This window comes from Hibiscus syriacus, unplaced genomic scaffold, assembly GCF_006381635.1.
Source record: "Hibiscus syriacus cultivar Baekdansim isolate YM2019G1 unplaced genomic scaffold, ASM638163v2 tig00110597_pilon, whole genome shotgun sequence".
Lineage (NCBI taxonomy): Eukaryota > Viridiplantae > Streptophyta > Magnoliopsida > Malvales > Malvaceae > Hibiscus > Hibiscus syriacus.
In genome coordinates this window covers 6,067,293-6,093,475 of record NW_024062795.1, presented here as the reverse complement: position 1 = coordinate 6,093,475, position 26,183 = coordinate 6,067,293, and the positions used below count along the sequence as shown (strand labels likewise).

Sequence of the window (26,183 nt, the reverse complement as noted above, 5' to 3'; positions counted from 1 at the left end):
TTTACCATAAATCCTTTGTTTGGTTTTGGCTGGTGAGTACTGACCATCAAAAGGATTCAAGAAAGGGATCAGGTTTACTGATGTTTTATAACTTATTATGTCCTTTAGGGTCATGGAAAAATAGGACCCTTTTTAGTATCGTTTAAGGATTGAAATAAATCATATTTGCCGACTTTAATGTAAGAAACTGGAAAAAATGGATAATGCATTAACTATCTAAATAATAGATTCTTTTGTCATAACTGCAGAAGTGTACCGAAAGTTTGGTAAAAACTCTGAGGGATATGGCAAACAGTCCCTATGCACCTGAGTATGACGTTGCTGGCATTACAGATCCTTTCCTTCATATAAGATTGCTTAAGCTTCTGCGGATATTGGGCCATGGAGATGATGATGCTAGTGACTGTATGAATGACATACTTGCCCAGGTATGTTGTGATCTATCTCCTTCGTAATATGTTCAAAGTTCTGAAAGAAGTATCTAAGCATAATGCATATCCCTATATTGTCTCTCTCACCAGTGCATAACTGCATCGAGGTTTTCATTTTCATTTCTTTATGATAGTAGAGAGGTTGTTGGTTTCAATCTTTTTCTTTTGAGATGAATTTTATGTGCATGCTCATTGTCTGTGGAACACCAAACTTTCTTATTAGAGTTTCTGAAAAACATTTGTAAATTGATGGTAAGGAAACTTCGGATCCAGTTCAAATAATGAATCATGTATAAGATTTTTTCTTCCGGTCTTACAATAGTAAAGCAACGTTAGAAGTGGAGGATATGAATATGGGTTTTTCAAAATTATCAAATGACCAAAGGGATAGACTTGAGGTGCTCTTTTCGGAACAGGAAGTATGGGATGCAATCTCGAGTTCAAATAGCAATAAGGCGCTTGGTCCTAATGGACTATCGATGGGTTTCTTCAAGAAGTGTTGGCCTAGTCTTAAGGACTCGGTCATGAGATTCTTTAATGATTTTTATCAAAAGAAGAAGTGGGATCATGGAGTAAATCACGCCTTCATTACCCTTATTCCGAAGAAGTTAAACCCGGAGTGTTTGGAGGATTATAGACCGATCAGTCTCGTTGGAAGTCTATACAAAATTCTGTCTAAAGTATTGTCCAAGAGACTCATATCTTGTGTCAATGATGTTGTAAGTTCTTCTCAGTTTGCTTTCATCCCTGGTAGACAGTTGATGGATTGTGCCTTTATTGCTAACGAATGTATTGATTATTGGAGGAAAAAAGGTCTAAAGGGTGTTGTTCTTAAAGCAGACTTCCGCAGAGCATATGACACAATTGAATGGCCTATTCTTTTGAGAATCATGAATGAGATGGGGTTTGGCAAGAGATGGTGTTCGTGGATCTCGTCTTGTATAACTTCCGCGTCTATCTCTGTCCTTCTAAATGGTTCCCCCACAAAGGAAATTCCGATGTCAAAAGGATTAAGACAAGGGTGTAGTCTATCACCATTGTTGTTCAATTTAGTTGGTGAGTTACTTCATTTGACGTTGACGAAAGCTGTGGATATGTGCCTATTCTATGGCTTCTCTATTGAAGGGGCTAAAAATCCTTGCCAGTTGTCACATCTTCAGTTCGCAGACGATCTTATCATCTTCTGTCGCGCTTCCCTCAGACAAATTAGAAATGTGAAAAAAGTTTTGAGAATTTTCAGCTTGATGGCTGGTCTTAATTTAAATATTTCGAAAAGTCATCTGTACGGAATAAATATGGAAGAAGACGTTCTGAAGGAGTGGGCTTCATCCATAGGGTGTTCAGTGGGTTCTTTCCCTAAGGAATATTTAGGGATACCTCTTGGAGCAAAGAAGAACTCTCTTATCCTTTGAGATCCTATTATCCAAAGGTTCCACAAAAAATTGGCAGGGTGGAAAGCTAATTCATTATCCTTGGCTGGCAGATTAGTGCTCCTGAAGTCGGTATGGTCTTCTCTTCCGATTTTCTTCCTATATATTTTCAAGTTGCCTAGCAAAGTTAGCCAGAAACTGAATTCCATGATGGCTAAATTCCTGAGGGGTGATGGGTCAGAGAAGAGTCGTATACATTGGGTGAATTGGCAAACGGTTTGTAGCCCAATTGAATATGGAGGATTGGGGGTTTTGGATTTAAATCTAACTAATCGGGCTTTGTTGGGAAAATGGATATGGAAGTTTGCAAACGAAAAAGATTCCTTGTGGAAAAATTTGATCTGTAGCAAACACAATGAAGACAGACTGGCTATGTCAGTTAGTAGGGTGTATTCTCCCCATGACTCTTGGATATGGAAAGGAATTGTAAGCAGCTTCTTAAAGAATGATACGACTGGAGAAACTTTGAGATCTCATTCAAGGCTTCAAGTGGGGAATGGTAGGTCAATATCCTTTTGGAATGATGTTTGGGTAAACAATTCCCCATTGAAAATTTAATTTCTTAGAATTTTTGCATTGTCTTTAAATAAAACAGGGAAGGTGGTCGACTTTGGAAGTTATGATTGTAATGGATGATCTTGGAATATTCGAACTAGAAGAAATTTGTGACTGGGAATTGGAACAATGGTCGACTTTGCATTGTCTTTTAGAGGAGGAAGGATTTGAGGATGTCGTTAAATCATCCTTAGATAATTTGAGGGAGAGTAAGAAGAGAAGGGGTATCTTCAGTTTTTTACAAGAAACAAAGAAATCAATCAGAAACTGGTCAGACATAAAGTTCTATGGGATTTCTGACTCTATTTCAGAGTTGGAATTGAAAATCAATGATATTGAATTTAAGGCACAAAGCGGGGTTCTTTCTCAACAGGAGTGGGATCAGTTGATGCAGTTCAAATCGAATCTTTGGAGGCTGTATAGGATTGAAGAAAGCATATGGTTTCAGAAATCAAGGGCTAGATGGATTAAGGATGGGGACAAAAATACAAGTTTTTTTCATTTGTCTGCTCTAAACATAAGTAAAAGAAATGAAATCACAATTTTGAACTTTAATGGCTATGTGGTCTCAGATCCGAAAATGATCAAGTTGCATATTGCGGAGTATTTTAAGAAAGCCTACAATTTAAAGTCAACAATGGAAGTAGAAGATTTATCTCTGGATTTTGCAAAGCTGACAGAGGACCAATCTAAGAAACTAGAGGAGCAGTTCTTAGAACAGGAAGTATGGCAAGCGATAGCCTCATCGGACAGTTCTAAAGCACCAGGTCCGGATGGATTCACCATGGGTTTTTACAAGAAATGTTGGCCTAGTTTAAAGGAGCATGTATTGAAGTTTTTTTAGGATTTTTACTTGGGCAGGAAATGGGAACATGGGGTTAATCATGCGTTTATCACGCTTATTCCGAAGAAGATTAATCCGAACAGTGTGGAGGATTTTAGACCTATTAGCCTTGTAGGCAGTCTATACAAGATCCTCTCTAAAGTTTTATCTAAGAGATTGAGTTGCTATGTTGGGGATATAATTAGTTAGTCCCAGTTTGCTTTTGTACCGGGGAGACAACTGTTGGATTGTGCTTTTATTACGAATGAAGGAATCGACTATTGGAGAAAAAAAGGGTTGCAAGGGGTTGTTCTAAAGGTTGATTTTCGTAGAGCTTACGATTCTGTGGAATGGCCAATTTTATTCAGAGCAATGACAGAGATGGGTTTTGGGAATAGATGGTCCTCATGGATTTCTCAGTGCCTTTCAACAGCCTCCATCTCGGTTATCGTTAATGGGTCTCCCTCGGAAGAGTTTCCCATGGCCAAAGGTTTAAGACAAGGCTGTAGTCTCTCTCCACTCCTGTTTAACATTGTAGGTGAGATGCTCCACTTGATGCTTTCTAAAGCAGTCGACAGGGGTTTGTTCTAAGGTTTTGTTATCGGGAAATCGGAAAATTCTGCTAGGTTGTCTCATTTGCAGTTCGCCGATGACCTAATCATTTTTTGTCAAGCCTCTCTAACTCAGATCAAGAATGTTAAAAGGGTGTTGAGGATTTTTAGTATTATGGCAGGTTTGCATCTAAATTTAGCGAAGAGTAAGCTGTTTGGAATTAATATGGAGCATAAGGTATTAACAGATTGGGCAGTACAAGTGGGTTGTTCAGTTGGTTCTTTTCCAACAGACTATTTGGGTCTTCCCCTGGTGCTTGGAAAAATTCAGAGGCTTTATGGGATCCTGTTTTTAAGAACTTCAGTTCCAAACTTGTTGGGTGGAAAGCTTCCTGTTTGTCTTTGGCTGGAAGGACAGTATTATTGAAGTCGGTATTAACTTCCTTACCAATTTTTTTCTTATCGCTGTTTAAAATGCCTTGCAAAATTGGTAAGAAGTTAAATTCCTTATTAGCTAATTTTTTATGGGGCGATAAGGAGGAAAAGAGGAAGATTCACTGGGTGAATTGGAGTACGGTTTGTATGCCATTGAACTGTGGTGGTCTAGGTGTACTATATTTGAACCGCACTAATCGGGCTTTACTGGGTAAGTGGGTGTGGAAATTTGCCAATGATAAAAATTCCATATGGAAAGGTGTGTTGTGTAGCAAACATAAGGTTAGTTGCAATACAATGTCTATTAGGGAGGTTACTTCTCCTCAATCTTCTTGGATTTGGAGAGGTATTGCAAATAATTTTTCGAAGAATGATTCGGAAGGTGATTGTCTTAGATCAAATGCGAAGTTGCAAGTGGGAAATGGAAAATCTATTTCCTTTTGGAATGATGTATGGGCAGATGATGTTCCACTAAAAATTTTGTTTCCTAAAATTTTCGTGCTTTCACCTATTAAAGGGGGAAGGTTTTAGATTTTGGTAGTTTGGAACCGAGTGGTTGGGTGTGGAATGTTGAAACAAGAAGGAACTTGTGCGATTGGGAATTGAATCAGTGGATGGAATTGATGTCTAAGCTGAAGGATATTCAACTGTCAGAGTTGGTGGAAGATTTCCTATCTTGGTCTGCAAGTGGGGATAGACTGTTTTCGGATAAATCTTGCATAAATACTTTTGGTAATGTGTTTGGGGGCAGTGTGTCGTGGTGTAAAGGGGTTTGGCTGGGATTAGTTCCACCTAGAGTGGAAGCTTTCCTGTGGCAGCTTGCTCATCAGAAAGTAGCAGTTAAAATTGAGTTGGTTAAGAGAGGATTATCTCTAGGGGATGATATCATGTGTCTTTTTTGTACGAACAAGAAGAATCAGTGCAACATTTATTCATTTCTTGTCACGTTGTTTGGGAATTATGGAACAAAATAGTTAGTTTCTGGGACTTATCTTTCGTTATACCCAAAGACCCTCCTCTTCTTTGTTCCTGGGGTGAGTTGAGGGAGAACTCGATGATTTGGAAGTTCATTCCGGGAGTCATTTTCTGGTCGATTTGGAAAGTTAAGAATGCAATGGTTTTTGAAGGATCTTCTCTTGACAGGCTATCTTTGTTCTTCATTGTCAGATTCAGGCTTTCTAAATGGTTCTTAGCCAAGTTCCCTAAGATATCAATACAGGAGGATGTAGAAAACAGACTGTAGAAAACAGACAAGTCTGTTATTTTTATTATTGTGTACATTCAGTAGAACATATTACATATTTATATACAAATTATGCCTCTAAACTAGGAAACTCTAAGAAAGGAAACTAATCCTAGGAGATGTAATCCCTTGAAATAAGGGATTGAAAAAACAGAAAATAATTACATAATCTCATAACTTGAGGGATTGACAACTCATTTCTATAATTCCTACACTCCCCCTCAAACTGGTGTATATATGTTGTATATACTCAGTTTGAATGACATCTCATCAAAAGTCACTCGTGGAAGGGCTTTGGTGAAGATATCTGCCAGTTGTTTCTTCGTCGGAATGTACTGCAATTTTGCAACTCCATTGTTGACCTTCTCGTAAATAAAATGTCTGTCTATCTCAATGTGTTTCGTTCTATCATGCTGCACTGGATTTTTTGCTATACTCATAGCTGATTGACTGTCACTAAAAATCTCAAAATTCATCTAAGTCCAGTTCTGTGAGCAGTCTTTTAATCCACATTCCTTCACATATTCCGAGAGCCATTGCTCTAAACTCTGACTCAGCACTACTTCGAGAGACAACAGCTTGTTTCTTACTTCTCCAAGTCACCAAATTACCCCAAACGTAGGTACAGTAGCCACTAACTGACCTTCTATCAGTTAATTCACCTCCCCAGCTTGCATCTGTATAAACCTTCACTGTTCTGTCTTGATTTTTTCTAAATATAAGTCCAGCTCCTGGGGTAAATTTCAAGAACCTTAAAATTCTGTTAACAGCTTCCAAATGTTCTTCTCGAGGATCACTCATATGTTGGCTGACAATGCTCACTGAGTATGCAATATCAGGCCTGGTCAGTGACAAGTAGATTAACTTCCCAACTAACCTTTGGTAGGATTCCTTGTTTACTGGATTTCCAGTCTTCTCCTTGCAAAATTTCAAGCCTGGCTCCATTGGAGTTTCAACTGGTTTGCAGTCGAGCATCCCAGTTTCTGCAAGAAGATCCAAAACATACTTACACTGGTTTATGACCAGCCCTTCCTCGGACCTTGCAACTTCCATACCCAGGAAATACCTCATACTCCCTAAATCCTTGGTTTCAAACTCCTTTGCAAGATTCATCTTTAGCTTTTCTATTTCTTCTATATCACTGCCAGTTATAATCATATCATCTACATAGACAATTAGGAGGGTTATCTTACCACTCGGTGTAATTTTTCTGAATAATGTGTGATCTGCTTGGCTTTGTTTGAAACCATTCTGTGTCATAGCCTTAGCAAATCGATCAAACCAAGCCCTGGGAGACTGTTTTAAGCCATATAAGGATTTATTGAGCTTGCACACAGTTTTCTTAGTGACTTTTCCTTCTAATCCGGGGGGGACCTCCATGTATACCTCTTCTTCAAGGTTCCCTTTCAGAAAAGCATTCTTTATGTCCAGCTGATGCAATTTCCAGTCCATGTTAACAGCTACTGATAACAATATTCTGATGGTATTCAATTTTGCAACCGGTGCAAAAGTCTCCTGGTAGTCGATGCCATAGGACTGAGAAAAACCTTTAGCAACCAGCCTTGCCTTGTATCTTTCCACACTCCCATCCGAATGATATTTGACTGTGAATATCCACCTGCATCCAACAGCTCTCTTCCCTTTTGGCAAATCTGTCAAACTCCATGTTTTATTCTTTTGCAATGCTTTTATCTCTTCTTCCACAGCCTTTTTCCACTCAGGAGATTGAAATGCTTCTGTCACATTTCTTGGGATTTTCACAGTGTTAATACTGGCAGTGAAGGCCCTGAAATTATACTGTAATTTCCCATATGCAACATACTTATTTATGAGATGAGCAGTGCATTTTCTTACCCCATTCCTAATAGCAATAGGAAAGTCATCAAGATCAACAGTAGTAGCCTCTTGGTAACCATCATTACCTTTTGTTTCAGCTGCAACAGGATCTGAATCTGGTTCTTGGCAAATGCTAGGCTGACTGATTTCTTCAGCAACATCTTTCCTTCTTGAGTAAACACTGAGTTGTTTCAGTTGGGGAGTTATGGTTTCAGGGTCATTGTTAGGTGCATTTTTGGTAGTGGTGGAAGGTGTTTTGCACGGACTAGAGTGCTGAGATAAGGAGGAAGGTAATTCATCAGAGTTATTTAGGTTATTCCCATCACCCTCCCTAGGAACTGGGACAGTGCTAGCCGGCTTTGGAGAGACAGTAATAGGTAAGGAAAGGATAGGTTGTAAAGAAATATCGGTTTGAACAGGTTGAAATTCCTTGTAACTAATAGGCTGTAAAGAAATATCGGTTTGAACAGGCTGAAATTCCTTGTAACTCTCCCCCTGAATTTCTGTTCCTGAAAAATAAGGTTGGTTTTCAAAAAATGTAACATCAAAGGAGACATAGGTCTTTTTGGTGGAAGGTGAGTAACACTTGTAACCCTTCTGGCTCGAAGAATAGCCCAAGAACACACACTTTATGGACCTAGGATCTAATTTCCCTCTGTTGTGGATATGAACAAAGGCTGTACACCCAAACACCCGAGGAGAAAGACTTGAGTTTAAATGTTTAAAATGGGGATACAGCTGAAATAGAACCTTAGTAGGAATTTTGAAATCTAAGGTTTTACTTGGCATTCTATTGATGAGGTAAGTGGCTGTAAGAAGAGCTTCCCCACAAAGATACTTAGGAGCATTAGCAGCAAACATAAGAGACCTAGTAACCTCTAGAAGATGTCTATTTTTCCTTTCTGCTACCCCGTTTTGTTGAGGTGTGTTGACACAAGAAGTAAGGTGAACAATGCCTTTTTCCTTAAAGAAATACCCAAGGGTTTTATTCAAATACTCACTCCCATTGTCACTCCTTAGAATTTTGATTTTTGTGTCAAATTGGGTTTCAACTTTTTGATAAAAACTTTTAAAGAGAGACTCAACCTCAGATTTTTCTCTCATTAAGAAAACCCATGTTGTCCTAGAGTAATCATCTATAAAAGACACAAACCACTTATACCCAGAAATACTTTTGACAGGAGAAGGGCCCCAAATGTCACTATGGATGATGGAAAAAGATGTTGGTTCAAATTTGGCCGGAATATATGGTTTTCTGGTGTGTTTGGCCATTTGACAAATTTCACAGGAAAACAAAGACGGATCTTTATTAATGAATAAGTTCGGTAACATTTTGGAAAGATAGAAAAAATTAGGATGACCTAATCTAGAGTGCCATAACATAATTTTATTGGTATTGAGATCAGAAGATAAAATTGGTTTCCTAAGAGCACTAGATAAGGCATGATTATGAGATGCTTTACCTCCAAGGGTGTACAATCCTTTGCCCAGCCTAGCACTGCCAATCACCCTCTTCGAGCCATGTGTCTGAAAAATGCAACCACCAGTACCAAACACAACATTACAACCAAAATCTTTAATTAATTTGCTGACTGACAACATATTGCATGCAAGTCTAGGAACATAGAGGACATTATGAAGTAGTAGATTTTTGTTTAATGTAACAGAACCACTCCCTTTGACTGTAGTGAGAGAACCATCTGCTATTTTGATAGAAGCTGGTAAGCTGCTTTCACTATATTCCTCCAAGATATTAATATTTCCTGTCATATGATCTGATGCACCCGAGTCTATTATCCATTGTACCGAGGAAGCATATGGATTATTTCCATCAATAGTAGTATAAGTCACATTTGTAGGCTTGGCTGTCATACTGCTCAAAATCTGCTGCAGTTCCTCTATCTGTTTCTTGCTAAAACTGCTTGAGGAATCATCTTGAGAGGCAATATGAGGCTCCTTTTGAAACCTGGACCGTGTGTGCTGCCAATCGACTGGTTTTCCGTGCAGCTTCCAACATTGATCTATCATATGGCCTGGCTTCTTACAATGTTCACACCAAAGGCGATTTTTCCTCTGTTGCTTTGAAAATTTGAAAACTGAAATCTGAAAATCAGATTGAGAGGGGCTGGTCTGGGAAGTGATTTCGGATGCTGAGGGATCCGGATTAGCCATGAAAAAAATAAAGTTGAATAGGAATTGATTTAAAGAGAAGCGGAAATCGGATTGATCGCTCTAACCTGATACCATGTAGAAAACAGACTGTAGAAAACAGACAAGTCTGTTATTTTTATTCTTGTGTACATTCAGTAGAACATATTACATATTTATATACAAATTATGCCTCTAAACTAGGAAACTCTAAGAAAGGAAACTAATCCTAGGAGATGTAATCCCTTGAAATAAGGGATTGAAAAAACAGAAAATAATTACATAATCTCATAACTTAAGGGATTGACAACTCATTTCTATAATTCCTACAGAGGATGTGCTGATTGGTAATCCATGTCTTGTAGATGGGTTTTCTCTATCAAAACCCAAAGATAGTCATGTCATACGTTGGATTCCCCCCCAGTAGATTTTCTTAAGATGAATGTTGACGGAGTTGTTAGGCGAGATGGCTTGGGTGGTGGGATTAGAGGTATTTTAAGAGATTGAAATTGCTGCACCCTTTTGACTTTTTTAGAGAATGTTGGTCAAGGAACTCCTCCACTTGTTGAGTTAAAGGCTATTAAAAGAGGCATTGAAATATTTTTGTCATCACGTTGGGAATCTGTTGGTAGGTTGATTGTTGAGAGTGATTGTAAGTCTGCAGTGGAATGGATTCAGGCCCCGGGTTTGGCTCCTGTTTTCTTATCGTCTATAGTTTATCAGATTTCGACTCTCATCACTGGTAAGGTACATTCAGTGAGGTTGATTCCAAGAGCGTGCAATGGGGAGGCTGACAATCTAGCTAAGAGTAAGATAGGTTGATTGCTAGGAGTCAATTGTGGTTCTTTGGTCTACTGTGAAGGCTTTTATGGCAGAGGGTGTTTTTAAGTTTTATGTTCTGTGAAGGCTTTTATGGCGGGAGATGTTTTTAAGTTTTATGTACTGTTATTGGTGTAATGGTTGCATCTTATGTAACTTTTCATTATTAATAAAATTCAAGGCACTCTTTTCCTCCTTCCGCTGATTAAGGAACTTATTATCAAGCTCCTTAATCAAGAAGGGGGTTTTTAACGAGGCATTCCATTCCTATAAAAAAAGATAAAATTGAATACCATACAATTATCCGACGAAGTTGATGATTTCCTATCTTGGTCTGGGAAGGGTGATGAGATGTTTTCGGTGAGATCCTGCAGAAAGACTATTGATAAGGATCATCTTGAAAACCCTATTTGGAAAAATCATGTATGGTTGGGGTTGGCTCCTCCTAGAGTTGAAACATTTCTTTGGCAAGTAACTCATCAAAAATTGGTTGTGAAATCAGAGTTGAAGAAAAGAGGAGTTCCCTTATCTAATAGGGATCTTTGTCCGTTATGTAATCAGCATGAGGAGTCTGCCCAACATTTGTTTATTTTCTGTTCAGTTACTACTAAGATTTGGAATAAGTTTTTCAGCTTTTGGGATATCTGTTCAGCTATGCCTTCTGATCTTCCATCCTTCATTAGTTCTTGGCCTGATTTGATGGCAAATTTTGTGATTTGGAAACTTATCCCGAGTGTGGTTCTTTGGTCTATTTGGAAACATCGAAATTTAATTGTTTTCGAGAAAAAAGTTCTTGACAAGTCTTCTCTCTTCTTCATTGTAAGATTTAGATTAACTAAGTGGTTTCTTGCCAAGTTTCAACAAGTTTCGATCTTAGTTTGCTTGTTAATGGCGGATCCTACTTTAGCAGATGGTGTTAAGTACTCAAAGGTAAAGAGTAGAGCAGTACGAAAATGGCTTCCTCCTGCGGATTTCTACAAATTTAATGTTGATGGTGTTGTCACAAAGGATGGGTTGGCTAGTGGCATTGGGGGAATTCTTACAGATTCAAATGGTTCCACTTTAACGTCGTTTTCAGAAAGTATTGGATCTGGTCCTCCTCCATTGGCAAAATTGAAGGCAATTAGGAAAGCAACTGAAATTTTCTTTTCCTCGGTTTGGTCTAATAAAGGAAGATTGATTATGGAAACTGACTGCAAAACAACTGTTGATTGGATACACTCGCCTTCTTTTGCACCTGTGTATTTTAGTAATCTAATTAAGAATATTGAGCTTTTTGTATTGTCTAGGGCGTTGATAGTTAATTTAATTCCTAGGGGTTGTAATTAGGAGACTGATAAGTTAGCTAAAGAAGGGGTTGGTTGACTAAGTAGTTTTATTGAGGATGTTATTTGGCATTTTCAGGGGATAGTCTTATCTATTGTAATTCGAAGGCATTTTATTTTATGAATTTCATATCAATAAAATGATGTACTCTTTTCCTCCTTCCGCTAGTTGTTCCTTACCTCTCGGAAAGGATCAATTATGAATGGGGTTTTTAATGAGACCTCCAACTTTTATCAACAAAAAAAAACTTGTAAAGAAAAAGAAGAAAAATGATTGCTTTATCGAGGAATGGTATTTCTCTTAAACATTATGGTTTAAGTTAGTACTGCATGATGAAAAATAAAAGTTTTGTGCTTGTTTTTTTTTTTTGATAGGAATGAAAGGCCTCGTTAAAAACCCCCTTCTTAATTTAAAGACCTTGAAGAAAGGTCGTTAATCATAGGAAGGAGGAAAAGAGTGCCTTGGAACTTTTATTAATATTGAAAGTTACATAAAAGTTAAAAATAACACTAAATTGCTTGACATAAGACTTAAACACTCCTCCCAACATAAAAACCTACACACTTAGTCAAGAAAACCACAAATAGACCCTTACAATCAACCTATCCCTTTCTTTGCTAAGCTATCTGCCTCTCCATTACACTCCCTTGGAATCAACCTTACTGAATGAACCTTTTCACAGATAAGACTCGAAATCTGATAAACAATAGGCGAGAAAAAAATAGGTGCTAGAGCCGGGGATTGAATCCATTCCACTGCAGACGAGCAATCACTTTCAACGATCAACCTACCAACTGAAGCCCACCGAGAAGACAGAAAAATATCCATGCCTCTTTTTATAGCTTTTAATTCAGCAAGTGGGGGGATTGCTTGACCAATACTCTCTGAGAAAATCAAAAGAGTGCAACCATTCCAATCTCTTAATAAACCTCCGATACCTCCACCCGAATCGTTCTGCCTAACAGCTCCATCGACATTCATCTTTAGGAAGTCTACTGGGGGGGTAACCACCGAAAGACAATACGATCTTTAACATTACAAGATGAAACACCATCTGCAAGAGATGGATTACCAATCAGCACATCCTCTTGTATATTAATCCCCAGAAATTTGGCATGGAACCATTTAGCAAGCCTGAATCTAACAATGAAGAACAGTGACACTCTGTCTAAAAGAATTCCTTCGAACACCATTGCGTTCCTATGTTTCCATATAGACCAAAAGATGACTCCCGGAATAAACTTCCAAATCGTAGATTTTGCCCTCAACTCACCCCATGAACAAAGAAGAGAAGGAGGATCTTGTGGTAGAACCATAGCAATATCCCAGAAACTAGCTACTTTATTCCATAGTTCCCAAACAACATTACAAGTGATGAATAGATGCTGCACAGATTCCTCTTGTTTCTTACAAAATGGACACAGAATATCATCCCCTAGGGGTAGACCTCTCTTAACCAACTCAACTTTGACTGCTACTTTCTGGTGAGCAAGCTGCCAAAGGAAAGCTTCCACCCGAGGTGGTGCAAAGCCCAGCCAAACCCCTTTCGTCCACACAGCAGTACCCCCAGACATATTACCAAGAGTATTTCTACAAGATTTAATTGAGAACAATCCATCTCCACTAGTGGTCCACGATAAAAAATCATCCACAAGTTCTGAAAGTTGAATATCCTTCACCTTAGACATCAACTCCAACCATTGGACCAATTCCCAATCACACAAATTTCTCCTAGGCTGGACATTCTACACCCAACCACTCGATTCGAAGCTGCCAAACTCCTCAACTTTCCCCTCTTTATTAGGAGAGAGCACAAAAATTTTTGGGAAAAGGAATTTCAGAGAACACTCATCTGCTCAAAAGTCATTCCAAAAAGAAATGGACTTGCCATTTCCTACTTTCAATTTCGAATTTGACCTGAGACAATCTCCTACCGAATCATTCTTCAAATAGTTATTAGCTATTCCTCTCAAAATCCAATATGATTGAGGATGAGATACCTCCCTAATAGACATTGAATTGCGGCTGACCTTATGTTTGCTGCACAACACGCCTTTCCAAAGGGAATTTTTGTCATTGGCAAATTTCCACACCCACTTGCCTAGTAGAGCCCGATTAGTGAGGTTCAAATCAAGAACACCTAATCCACCACAATTTAATGGTCTGCAGACCGAACTCCAGTTCACCCAGTGGATTCTCCTCTTTTCCTCTTTATCACCCCATAGGAAATTGGCCATTAACGAGTTTAACTTCTTACCAATTTTGCATGGCATTTTAAACAAAGATAAGAAAAAAATTGGTAAGGAGGATAACACCGACTTCAATAAAATTGTCCTACCGGCCAATGACAGACATGAAGCTTTCCACCCAGCAAGCTTGGCACTAAAGTTCCTAAAAACTGGATCCCATAGAGCCTCTGAATTCTTCTTGGCACCCAGGAGAAGACCCAAATATTATGTTGGAAAGGAACCTACTGAGCAACCCACTTGTGATGCCCAGTCTGTTAATTCATCTTCCTCCATGTTAATTCCAAAAAGCTTACTCTTAACCAAATTTAAATGTAGACCTGCCATGATACTAAATATCCTCAACACTCTTTTAACGTTCTTGAGCTGAGTAATCGAAGCTTGGCAAAAAATGATTAAGTCGTCAGCGAACTGAAGATGAGAGAACTTAGTAGTATTATCAGTTTTCCCTATTACAAACCCTTGGAACAGACCCTTGTCTACTGCTTTAGAAAGCATCAAATGAAGCAACTCGCCCACAATGTTAAACAATAATGGAGAGAGACTACAACCTTATCGTAAACCTTTGGCCATAGGAAACTCGTCCGAAGGAGACCCATTCACAAGAATTGAAATCGAAGCTGTTGAAAGACATTGAGAAATCCACGAAGACCATCTGTTACCAAAACCCATCTCTGTCATCGCTCTAAATAAAATAGACCATTCCACAGAATCAATTCCCTCATTCCCAGTGAAGGCACAATCCAACAGCTGTCTCCCCGGTATAAAGGCGAACTGAGATTGACTAATAATATCTCCTACACAGCAGCTCAGTCTCATAGATAACACTTTAGAGAGAATCTTGTAAAGACTACCCACAAGACTAATTGGTCTAAAGTCCTCCACACTATCCGAATTAAGTTTCTTTGGAATGAGCGTAATAAACGCATGATTAACCCCATGTTCCCTAACCCTGCCCAAATAAAAATCCTGAAAAAATCTCAAAACATGCTCCTTCAAAGTCGGCCAGCATTTCTTGAAGAAGCCCATGGTGAAGCCATCCGGACCTGGAGCTTTAGAGCTGTCCGAATAGGCTATCGCTTGCCAAATTTCCTGTTCAGAGAATTGATCCTCAAGTTTTGTAGATTGGCTTTCTGTAAGCTTAGCGAAATCCAGAGATAAAACGTCCACTTCCATAGTAGACTTGTAGCTGTAGGCATTCTTAAAGTAGTTCGCTATATGTGACTTTATCAAATGCGAATCTGAAACAACAGAGCCATTGATCTTCAACTTCACATGAGAAAAACCTTGATGACATTGCTTGAGCATGTTAATTGAAAAGAGAGTACTATTTGTAGAGCTGCTTCAGAAGCTGAATTCTGGAAAAGAATATAGAAGCTAAACATGTTGCAGAAAACTCATATCATGGTCTTCACAACATTTCATTTCTTACCCTTTGTTTGCATTGGAGTAAGGGAAGGGAACGGATCTTCCTTTCCTTGATCTGGATTTTTTTTGAAGTGTAAAGGGAGTAGAGTAACCCTTTCTTTCCCTTAAAACATCCAATTTCTGGTTACCCAATTTGTGGGGAAATCTAAGGAAAGGAAAGTGAATGTTCTTAAAGAAGTAAAATATCCTTTCTGTTCTATTCATATTTTATATAAACATTTTATGGAAGGGTTATAATTGCAAAAACACGTTGTAATGGATCTTTTTCTTTCCTTTCCGCTCCTTAACCAAACAAAGATGGTTAATATCCCTTTCCTTTCCTTTACTAATTTTAACTATCCAAACTAGATATACATATATCTTTCACTTTCCTTAACCTTCCTCTTCCTCTTCCTCTCCTTTCTTTTCTTTTCTTTTCCTTACTATTTATCCAAACTTAGTAATAAGGTTAAGGGTTTTTTTTCTCATTTTTCTTTGTGGTCACAACTTTTGTTCTTAGGTGGCAACAAAAATCGAGTCAAACAAAAATGCTGGAAATGCCATTCTTTATGAATGTGTTGGAACCATTATGAGCATTGAAGATAATGGTGGCTTACGTGTGCTTGCTATCAATATCTTGGGAAGATTCTTGTCGAATCGCGACAACAATATCAGGTATTTCTTTTGAATCTTGTTTTGATTTTTCATATCCCTTTCTGTACTCTTTCGTTGTTGCTATACTATATTATCAGGGGCGGAGGCAGGGGGCATGCACCCCCACCCCTAAATATCAGCTTTAGTCCCTTGTAAAGTTAAAGCATGGTAAATTTTCCCTTCCCCCCTAAAATGATAAAAATTCTATATAGTTCCCTTAAAAGTTATATAAATATAAGTTAAAACAATGATGAAATTATATTTTAGTCATTCAGAATTTTATAATTTAATGTTGCCCCTGCGCCCCTGACAAAAAAAAGAAAATGTTTTTTCTTACGCCCCTGTATATTATGAAAATGAACCTTGCATGCTTCTCAGATATGTTGCGTTAAATATGCTTATGAGGGCTATGGCCGTAGATGCTCCAGCAGTGCAGAGACATAGGGCAACAATTTTGGAATGTGTAAAGGTAGGGCCTGAGGATATTAAGTTTCATGTTTCTTGATGACAATAGGTTTCTGATTTAGTTCTTGGTCAAAAAGTACTCAGGGAGTTTGCATTTGCTTTTCTTTTGTCTACCCAGTTTATCCGGTTCTGTTATTTATTTGTTACTTTCTGGTGAACCCCATATGTAACGGAGTATGACTCTCCTTACTTGCTAAAGCGGAGAGGATTAGTTTTCCCTTTAGATGTCACTTGATTTCTATCTCCTCTTGAGGATAAATCTCTTGTAGTCAAAAGGAATTGTGACTGTTATTATTATGATTTGATATTTGGACATAGTAGGGATTCAATTTTGGAGATATAGAGATTTCCACCATCGTCCATTGGGCTTGAATTGGGGTAGTTTGGAGTAGGAATTAAGTGGAGATCCTAAGTTTCTTATTTGAAATTTTGTGTTCCAGGATTCAGATGCTTCAATTCGAAAGAAGGCACTTGACCTTGTATACTTGCTGGTGAGTGAAAGCAATGTGAAGCCTTTAACAAAAGAGTTAATTGAATATTTGGAAGCAAGCGATCAAGAATTTAAGGGAGTTCTTACTGCCAAGATTTGCTCCCTTGTTGAAAAGTAGGTTCTGCTATTTGTTAGTCTTTGTTTTTTGTGTTGTAATTTATGCTGTAATATTTATAGTTTTCTTCTATATACTTTATGTGCTTGGCTCTGTATTTTCATGTATCTTTTAGTTGGTGGAGGGATGCTGAAATATTTATTCGGAAATAGTTTGGATCATTGCCTAGTTGATTAACAATCATTTTTATTGCCTCAGGTTTGCCCCAGAGAAAATTTGGTACATCGATCAGATGCTTAAGGTTCTTTCTGAGGTATTTTTTCCTCATTGCTTTGTTTTATAATTGGAGTAAAGATATTTATTTTTACCGTCTTCTCTCTTCTTTTAATTGCCCTATTGCTGTCTCTGTTCAAGTTGGCATTGCAGAATATTACATTTTCTTAAATGTTGTTATCGCATTTTTGTTTCACTGACGGGCTTATTTTTTCAATCCTTGATCTGATCCAGTATTTTGTACGTGTCCATTAAGTGGGGTAAACCATGTCTTCATATTTACTCATTTGATTACTGGACATCTTTATTAAACATCTGATCTTGTGGTGTATAAATCCCTTTCAAATGAAAGTGAAATATTTTGGAAAGTGATAGCAAATGTGCAGTGGATTGGATTTTAAAACTGCAAACTGCCCCTACTCTTTTCAGTCAATTGGTGGAGGAAATTAGAGTTCTTGCTACTGCCAAGGGCGTCGTTCTTAGATGGGTTTCTAGGAGTTGCAATATGGAGGCCGACAGGTTAGCTAAGCAGGGGATCGGTTGAGTGTTGAAGGCTTAATGTTGAACTTCAGGAACTAGCTGATGTTGGGTTAGGCGGTTGGGTTTTTGTTTCCCATCGCTATTTGTATTAATGTCATGTTTTATTTTCGAGGGTTAGAGTGTTATGTCTATCCTGTGTTATTCAGGGTCAGAATGTTAGGTGTATCTTATGTAATCCTGGTTTATTAATATACTGAGGTGCTCTTTTCCTCCCTCAATTAGTTGCCATCCTGAGTCAACTATGAGGGAGGTTCCTAACGAGACCTCCTATTCCTATCCAAAAAAAAATGAAAGTGAAATACACCATCATTTTTATGTGGTATTTTCCAAAATAATTGGATAAATTAATACCTTTTCTGGTGAAATTTGACCCAGTATACTGTCAAATGCGTAAATCTATCTTCTTGTTTTTTCAAGTTAAATCTAGCTAGTGGTCCTGGCTCAGCTGTGACTTCTGCTGCTTGTTGCCTTTGACTGAATGAACTACCAATGGCTGAAAATGAGATATTCCATCCCACATCAGAATTAAGTAAATATCATCAATGGAAACTTTACGGGTCTTTACATTACCCAAGAAATTGAATTTAAGCTTGACTATTGAGAATTGCTGGTTTAGGCCAGAAAAATTGATGGGCCATTGCAATTTAAGTGAGCACATCTTGTAAAGTGGTATTGGTTCTGGTATGATCTTTGTCCTTTTTTTTGTTTATGATTGTGAAGTGTGATCCCAATGAGGATATCGAGACTTCAATACAAAAGGTTTCTGATGCCTTTCTAAGTCAGTTAGGATTTATGAATGTGATTGATGAAATTCATATGAAACTTCAAGCCACTACTACTAGTAACTTGTTAAGGACTTGTGATCTGTATCCAGAAAATTAGCCAGGTCAATGGTTTTAGGATCTGTAATTGGTTGCTGGCTAAAATTTTACTCAATTTGCATGTTAAGGAAGCAATTGGGTAGAGGAGGCATTATGCTGGAAGTGTGGAAACCCAGGTGTATGACCAGTAGTGGTTTATCTAACCTGCACTGTATTCTATTTTTGCTATAATTCAATGTTTTTGCATTTTATTGATGAAGCTTAAGTGTCACTAAAAGAAGAAAAGAAAGATTGGGCCATTGGCCTATGTTCGAGTAATAGAATGCTTATTCTTTTAACCTTGTTTGGTGCGAGAATCTCATCTGTTGGATTCTTGCTCTCATTTCTGCTTGACTAATTCCTAGGTAGGCAAGAAAAGGGGTGTGAGGATGAACCTTTCTCATTTTTGGGTACTTGCATTTTTGTTATTTATCTTTCTTGCTCGAGAAACACTTCTATCAACCTTTCTTTTTTGCTTTGTAGGCTGGAAATTTTGTAAAAGATGAAGTCTGGCATGCCCTTATTGTTGTCATAAGTAATGCTTCTGACCTCCATGGATATTCAGTCAGAGCATTGTACAGAACATTTCAAACATCAGCAGAACAGGTGTTCTTTGATTTATTTTGGATTTTATATGTCTGGATTTGTTTTCTTATCTGCCTAATCATTCAAATGCAAAATGAAATTTTTCCTTAGGAATCACTTGTTCGAGTTGCTGTTTGGTGTATTGGTGAATATGGCGACATGTTGGTAAATAATGTTGGGATGCTTGATATTGAAGAACCAATAACTGTAAGTTCATCCTTATCCATAGACTAGTTTGCATGCACTTGCAGTAATCATGTTGCATTTCTTCATCTTCAGAAAAAAAGATGGAAAACAGCCAATAGTTGGCCGTGATATATGAAGTGGAGTTTGTTTAGCGAAATCTTCTAGTTGATGAAAGTTGATTAGGATCCCTGTTAGCTTCAGTAAAGACTCCTTTAAGCTTAAGACTTAAAGACTTATGACATGGTTGCTGTTAAATTGAATTTAAGTAATGAAGTTGTTAACAGAACCAGTGACTATTGTTTGTTTAATTTGTAGTACGAAACATGTAAAACATCATTTGTTTCACCATATTCTAGATTTTTCTTGTGGAAGTTTCATTTTTATTTTAAAGTGGTATAACTGAGTTACTTGTAACAATGAAATACATTTCGGCTACGTAGGGATAATTCTATTCTAAAGCCAGAATTAATCAAAATAATCCTGAGCAAGCATGGTATTGATTTTGGGTTATGGGTAATCTGATTTTGCAGATTTAGAACTAGGCAAGTAACCATTCCCCTTTTAACAAGGCATTGCAAAGTACCTTCTATTTTTATCCAAACCATCTTGTTTAAGGATTTTTATATTATTTCTGATTGACATTTGCTTGCAGTAAAGTGTAATAATGGTGTCATCCAATGGACTTCTTTGTTACTTGAATCTTTTCCGTGGAATCACATATGTGCAATTGGATTTTTAGAATAATGAAATTCTTTACCTGCTGAATGCTTTAGCTCATCAGAAAGTGGCAGTGAGAGAGGAGTTGGTGAAAAGAGGTTTGCAGCTAGGGGATGAAATTCTATGTCCGTTTTGTAAAAAACAGGTGGAATCAGTTCAGCATTTATTTATTTCGTGTGATGTTGTTTGGGAACTTTGGAACAAGATAGCAAGCTATTGGGATATAGCCTTAGTCCTTCCAAAGGATCCACCTTCTTTGCTATGTTCTTGGGGTGAGTTGAGGGGGAAATCGTTGATTTGGAAATTTATCCCGGGAGTAGTATTTTGGTCGATTTGGAAAGCTAGGAATGCAATGGTGTTCGAAGGTTCCCCCTTGGATAGGATGTCTCTGTTTTTTATTGCTAGATTCAGGTTATCTAAATGGTTTCTAGCCAAGTATCCTAAGTGTCCTATTCAGGAGGATGTGTTGATTGGTGATCCATCTCTTGCAGATGGTATTAAAGCTCTCAACATTTACAATTTTCAGGTTTCTCGTTGGATTCCACCCCCTATGAATTTTTTGAAGATGAATGTCGATGGAGCTGTTAGACTTGATGGCTCAAATGGAGGTATAGGAGGTATTTTGAGAGACTGGAATAGCAACTCCCTTCTGACTTTTTCAGAAAATGTAGGTCAGGGTCCCCCGCCGGTTGCTGAGTTAAAGGCTATTAAGAGAGGCATTGAAATCTATATGTCTTCTTGTTGGGTTAAGGTTGGAAGGTTGATTGTGGAAAGTGACTGTAAGTCGGCTGTGGAATGGGTCCATACCCCAGCTTTGGCCCCTGTTTTTATCCTCCCATTAGTTAAAGAGATTTCATCTTTTATCTCGGACAGGGTGCACTCAATTAGACTGATTCCAAGGGTGTGTAATGGGGAGGCTGATAGTTTAGCAAAGATGGGAATTGGTTGATGTTTAGTCGTTTCCAGTGCGTTGTATCGTTTGAGTTTAGGTTTTTGGTTCTGTTGAGTAGCTTAGTCTGTTGTGTTTTTTCAGTATGGTGTTTATGTTAAATCTTATGTAATTTCGGAGGAGTAATAAAGTTTCTAAGGCACTCTTTTCCTCCTTCTTTGATCAAGAAGGAGGTTTTTAAGGAGGCCCGTCATTCTTATAAAAAAAAAATGCTTTAGCTGAAAGTCCTCCATGTCAAGATCCTGTTCATAAATTGAATTCTTTTTGTATCTCTGTACATTCTTCCTACACTGCAGGTAACAGAGTCCGATGCCGTGGATGCTGTAGAAGTTGCTATTAAGCATCATGCTTCCGATCTCACTACTAAAGCAATGGTTTTGATTGCGTTGTTAAAGCTCTCTTCTCGTTTCCCTTCTTGTTCTGAGTATGTTAATGCTTTGCCATGTACATTTGATCATTTATCGTGCTCATTCCCCATGGTTAGGCACGTTTCCACTAGCTTAGTTCAGTTAGGGGTTTAAAAGTAAGTCTCTTATAAAAATAAATAAAGTAATATTGTCGTCAATTACTTATTCAATTGTATTATTATTATTTTTATTTCTTAATATGAATATAAATCATAGATATCAATATAATCTGAAGGACTTAAATTTTTACATCAGTATTTATTTATTTATATATTTTTACATAAAATGAATTAGATTTGTGCATTTGTGTTATATCTTTACTTCTAAAAAAAGTTATTCCTCAAGTTGAAATTTATTTCTTTGCCAATTATTTTAATCATCCTTATTTTATTTTGAAATTTCTGTGCAAACTAATTGAAGAATGTTTGTTATTTGTTAAATGGCATGAAAATAAATAAATTTTGATTGGTTGGTATCTCCAGGAGGATCAAGGATATAATTCTCCAGAATAAACGAAGCTTTGTGCTTGAGTTGCAACAGCGATCTATTGAATTTAATTGTATTCTTCAGAAGCATCAGAACATTAGGTATGATTAAAATTTTGCTTTTTGTTCTATATTTTACCTCATATCTTTTGAGAAGACTTTGAGCAACATAGCATTGTGAAGTATAAAGATGATGGATGAATTGGTACAGATCTGCGCTTGTTGAAAGGATGCCAGTTTTGGATGAGGCTACTTTCAGTGGAAGGAGAGCTGGCTCATTGCCTACATCTGTTTCAATTTCCACTGGGGCTGCACGTAATCTTCCAAATGGAATTGCTAAACCAGCTGCAGCTCCTGTTGCAGACTTACTTGACCTAAGTTCAGATGATGCTCCAGCACCTAGCTCGTCTGGTGGTGATTTTCTTCAGGATCTTCTTGGTGTTGATTTATCCCCAGTTTCTGCACCAAGTAAGTTGGGATGCACCGATGGTACATATTTGAGAAACATTTGAGTGAAATTTATTTTTTCAAGCAAGTGCTCATATTTTAAATTACCTAATTCTTCAAGCTTAGGATTTTCCAGTGTTAGTGTCTGAAATTAGCATTTTCAGGGTAAAAAGTCTGTTCAAGAAACAAGTATTCAGTCTCTCTCTTTTTTATTTAACTTATACTTGCTGAGAATCCATAATCTATATCTGATAATCATAGTGTGCAGTTCAGGAAAACACCTGGAACTTTTTGACTCAAAAAAAAACTCTTTGGATTATGCTATAAAAGAACATAAATCACATTTAAACTTGATTTCTATATAATTTTGAATTCTAAGTTTGTTTTGCATATATAATGGGTGTGTAACGATGTTAAAAGAAATTGACGCTGCATAACTTCTTAACTTTTCATTTTGAGTGTGTAACAACGTTAAAAAGAAAATAAATAGTGAGTGTGAAACAATGTTAAAAGAAAATAAATAATCTCCTATATTTTGTTCACAGTTAAAAGTGAAATATTTTCAGTATTGTTTCTTCCCTTTTTGATTAAAGAAGGCTGATTTTATCCGACATTTTAGGTACGAGTCAGCCTCCAAAAGGTGGTACGGATGTTCTGCTGGATCTTTTGTCAATTGGAACATCACCCCCTGAACAAAGCAACTCATCTGCATCTGACATATTATGCTCCATTCAAGACAACAATGCACCGCTTGCCAGTTTAAACGACCTCACGTCACTTTCCCCACTTTCTGCAAATGCCACCTCTCCCGCAAGTCCTGCTCCAGTGATGGATTTATTGGATGGGTTTGGCCCCAATCTTCAAAAGAACGGTAAGTTTTAAAGTTCTCGATTCCATGCATTGTAGCCCTTGTAGTTGCCGTAGTAGTTATAGTTTTCTTTCTGTTGGCAGAGGAAAATGGACCAGATTATCCTTCTTTAGTTGCATATGAGAGCAGCTCTTTAAGGATGACCTTCAACTTCTCAAAGCAACCAGGAAACCCACAAACAACTTTGATCCAGGCTACTTTTACAAATCTGTCACCTAATGTTTATAATGATTTTCTTTTCCAGGCGGCAGTTCCTAAGGTAACTCAAGATGGTCATTTATGAGCTTGCTATACTTGTATTATAGAAATTTATTTTCTGTTTCAGTGCCATACGTCAGAGGTGGATTTTGCATTCTCAGTTCTGTCTGTTGCTTGATTTATCATAGATTTATGTGGCAATCTAAGAACTTCACGTTCGAAACTTAAAGCCTGTCCTCACCACCAGTTCTCAATATGCCTAAAAAAATACTTCTTTTATTTAGCCTTTGTAGGGTTCCTAAAATCTAGGCTTCATTAGTTTCACAAATCTAACAGCGATAGGTTGCTTAAAATAATCATTGAATATAGTAAATCTTATTATGTAGATCTTTGCATACATGCCCTTTAAAAACAAGTTATGCTGATACACTTGCTGCTTTTGAACTCTGCAGTTTCTTCAGCTGCATTTGGATCCGGCTTGCAGCAATACCTTGCCTGCAAATAGGTCCATCTCTCAAAGTATGAAACTCACCAATAGCCAACATGGGAAGGTATGCACCTGAGTTTTATTAAATTATGTTTATATATATCGTTTAGTCAGATAAAACTGATGTGAAATTGTTAGTGGTGCTCTCTGTCCTAAATGGCTTATTGTGGCAGCCAGCCTCCACTTCAGCTTTTTTTCTTCATCATATAAAAACATTTTTTTGAACTTCTGATTATAGGTATTTAAGAACTTGTAGTATCAAGTGTTACTTTGAATAAGCATGTTTTTGCACTACAATTTTTCAATGGCTTGGAGTTGCACACTATAGTCAGGAGTTGACAAGTATCTGCATTTTCCCCCTCTTATGGAGAAAGGCCACATGACAATTTTTGGCTCTAGATGTTAGGTTTTACTTTTGCGCCTAAGAAGATAAAATCCAGAACCTAGGCGAGAATTGAACTAAAATTTTATTGTGTCTGGAGTCTCGTGGTAGCAAAATTGTTCTTCCCTCGAGTCTCTTAACCACACCCAGTTTTCCATTTCTTTTGGGGGAGCAGAGGAGCATAGTTTAGTGTTGGGACTAATTCAAAAGGCGAGAGAAAGAAAGCAAAAGAAAAGAAAAAAAATTAATACCTCATAAGGACAGGGTCACTAATACTTAATAAAAGCTGATAAAACTATGGTCTTCCTGGTCAATGACACCGGTAACCGTTAGCGTCTAATATGTCCCCTACTAACTTTGTTCGGAAATATGCCACTAAGCACACTATTTTCTTAGATACTACCGATCTTTCAACTTTTAAGAGTATTTTACAGATAGTTACTCTTTTTTCTATTTAACTTTCAGAAATCATTGGTCATGCGCACAAGGATAGCTTACAAGATAAATGACAACGATGTTTTGGAAGAGGGACAAGTCAACAATTTCCCTGGCGGTTTGTGAGGCCGATCGACCCAGGGTGATGCTGAAGATATTCATGTACCACCTTCTTTCCTTTTTCATTTCTCTACGTGAGAAACTTCATCCTCAACTTGTAGGGATAGACTGATAGTGAAAACAATCTTTTTTTGTTTGTTTAAAAATAGTTGTATCCATGGGGGGAACGTAAGATTTTGCTGGGGGTTTGTGTTGTGTTGATTTTATGTATATTATTATCATACTGCTATTATTAGCAACCCTTCTATGGAATTGTGGGAATTGAATTTTTGCTTTAGGCACAAGAGAGAATTTTGTTAGCTTGCCTCTCGTTAACTGTGTATGTATTGATAATAGGTGTTAAATATTGTGTATTTTTTTCTTCTTCAAATTTTAATATTTAAAAATACTTTTATTATTTAATTTCAAAAATGTTGAAATGTGTCATCTTCATTGGACACTATGACCACATCAGCCTTTCGCAGCGCAAGGATGAAGTGATGACGAATTTTTTAAATCAAATTGATAGTAATTTTTTTATATATTATTATCTAATAATGTATACTTTAAAATACAATTCACTATTTAATCTTTTAATTCATTATATTCCCCTCCACATAACATAGAAACTCGTCACTTAAACTTCCTCAGGAAAACACGTTTTCACAAATGAATAATTATAAATTTTTCAACAAAACTATATTTCTTGATGAACAAAATAAATTAAATATTTAAAGTAGAAAAATTGCATGGGCTATAAGTTAAAATATATAATATTTCTTTAAAATTTATTTATTTAGTCGATTTTATTCTAAATTTTAGCTAAATTTATTTATTAACATTTTAAAAAGAGTTAAATCATTTTCTAACAATAATGTTGATTAAAACATTGAAATATTAACGATTTTAACGTAACAGCTCATGATAATTCATGTGTATTTTATATTGCTATGGAACTATTTTGTATTATATGTCATATTAATAAATAATTTAAAATTATTAATAATACATTTTTTATTAATTTGATACATGAACTATTATGCAAGATGTTATATAACACAATTAGTGATTTAATAACTTAATTAATATTTTTGATAAATAATAATGATTCAATTCAATTTAAAAAAAAAGTATTGTTGAATTTTGAAAAATGAACTAATAAAATATATAGATATTAATAATTAAATTTATTATTATAAATATATAATATATAAAAACAATTGGTCCAATAATAAAATTTTACGTTTGTTTGTAACGTTGTAAAATAAAGTTGTATTCGCTATGTGTCACGGACTAAACTTTTGGGTCTATGGACATTGGAACAAAGGTTCACAGAAGGGGTTCTATTGCG

General features: G+C 36.9%; 1 protein-coding gene across 2 annotated transcripts in view; it reads left to right on the top strand.

The window, feature by feature from the left end:
- Window positions 1–24,927, top strand: part of LOC120134547 (AP-1 complex subunit gamma-2-like) — a 29,312-nt gene extending 4,385 nt beyond the window's left edge. For both annotated transcript variants that reach the window (XM_039150977.1, XM_039150978.1), the window contains 14 exons: window positions 249–428; window positions 15,771–15,925; window positions 16,283–16,373; window positions 16,810–16,973; window positions 17,173–17,227; window positions 19,071–19,193; window positions 19,284–19,379; window positions 21,321–21,448; window positions 21,914–22,018; window positions 22,128–22,384; window positions 22,983–23,234; window positions 23,315–23,490; window positions 23,882–23,980; window positions 24,764–24,927. In XM_039150977.1, coding sequence (XP_039006908.1) covers window positions 249–428; window positions 15,771–15,925; window positions 16,283–16,373; window positions 16,810–16,973; window positions 17,173–17,227; window positions 19,071–19,193; window positions 19,284–19,379; window positions 21,321–21,448; window positions 21,914–22,018; window positions 22,128–22,384; window positions 22,983–23,234; window positions 23,315–23,490; window positions 23,882–23,980; window positions 24,764–24,859 — 1,977 coding nt within the window. In that variant the 3' untranslated portion in view covers window positions 24,860–24,927. The remainder of the gene's footprint in view (window positions 1–248; window positions 429–15,770; window positions 15,926–16,282; window positions 16,374–16,809; window positions 16,974–17,172; window positions 17,228–19,070; window positions 19,194–19,283; window positions 19,380–21,320; window positions 21,449–21,913; window positions 22,019–22,127; window positions 22,385–22,982; window positions 23,235–23,314; window positions 23,491–23,881; window positions 23,981–24,763) is intronic.
- Window positions 24,928–26,183: the final 1,256 nt, after the last annotated feature.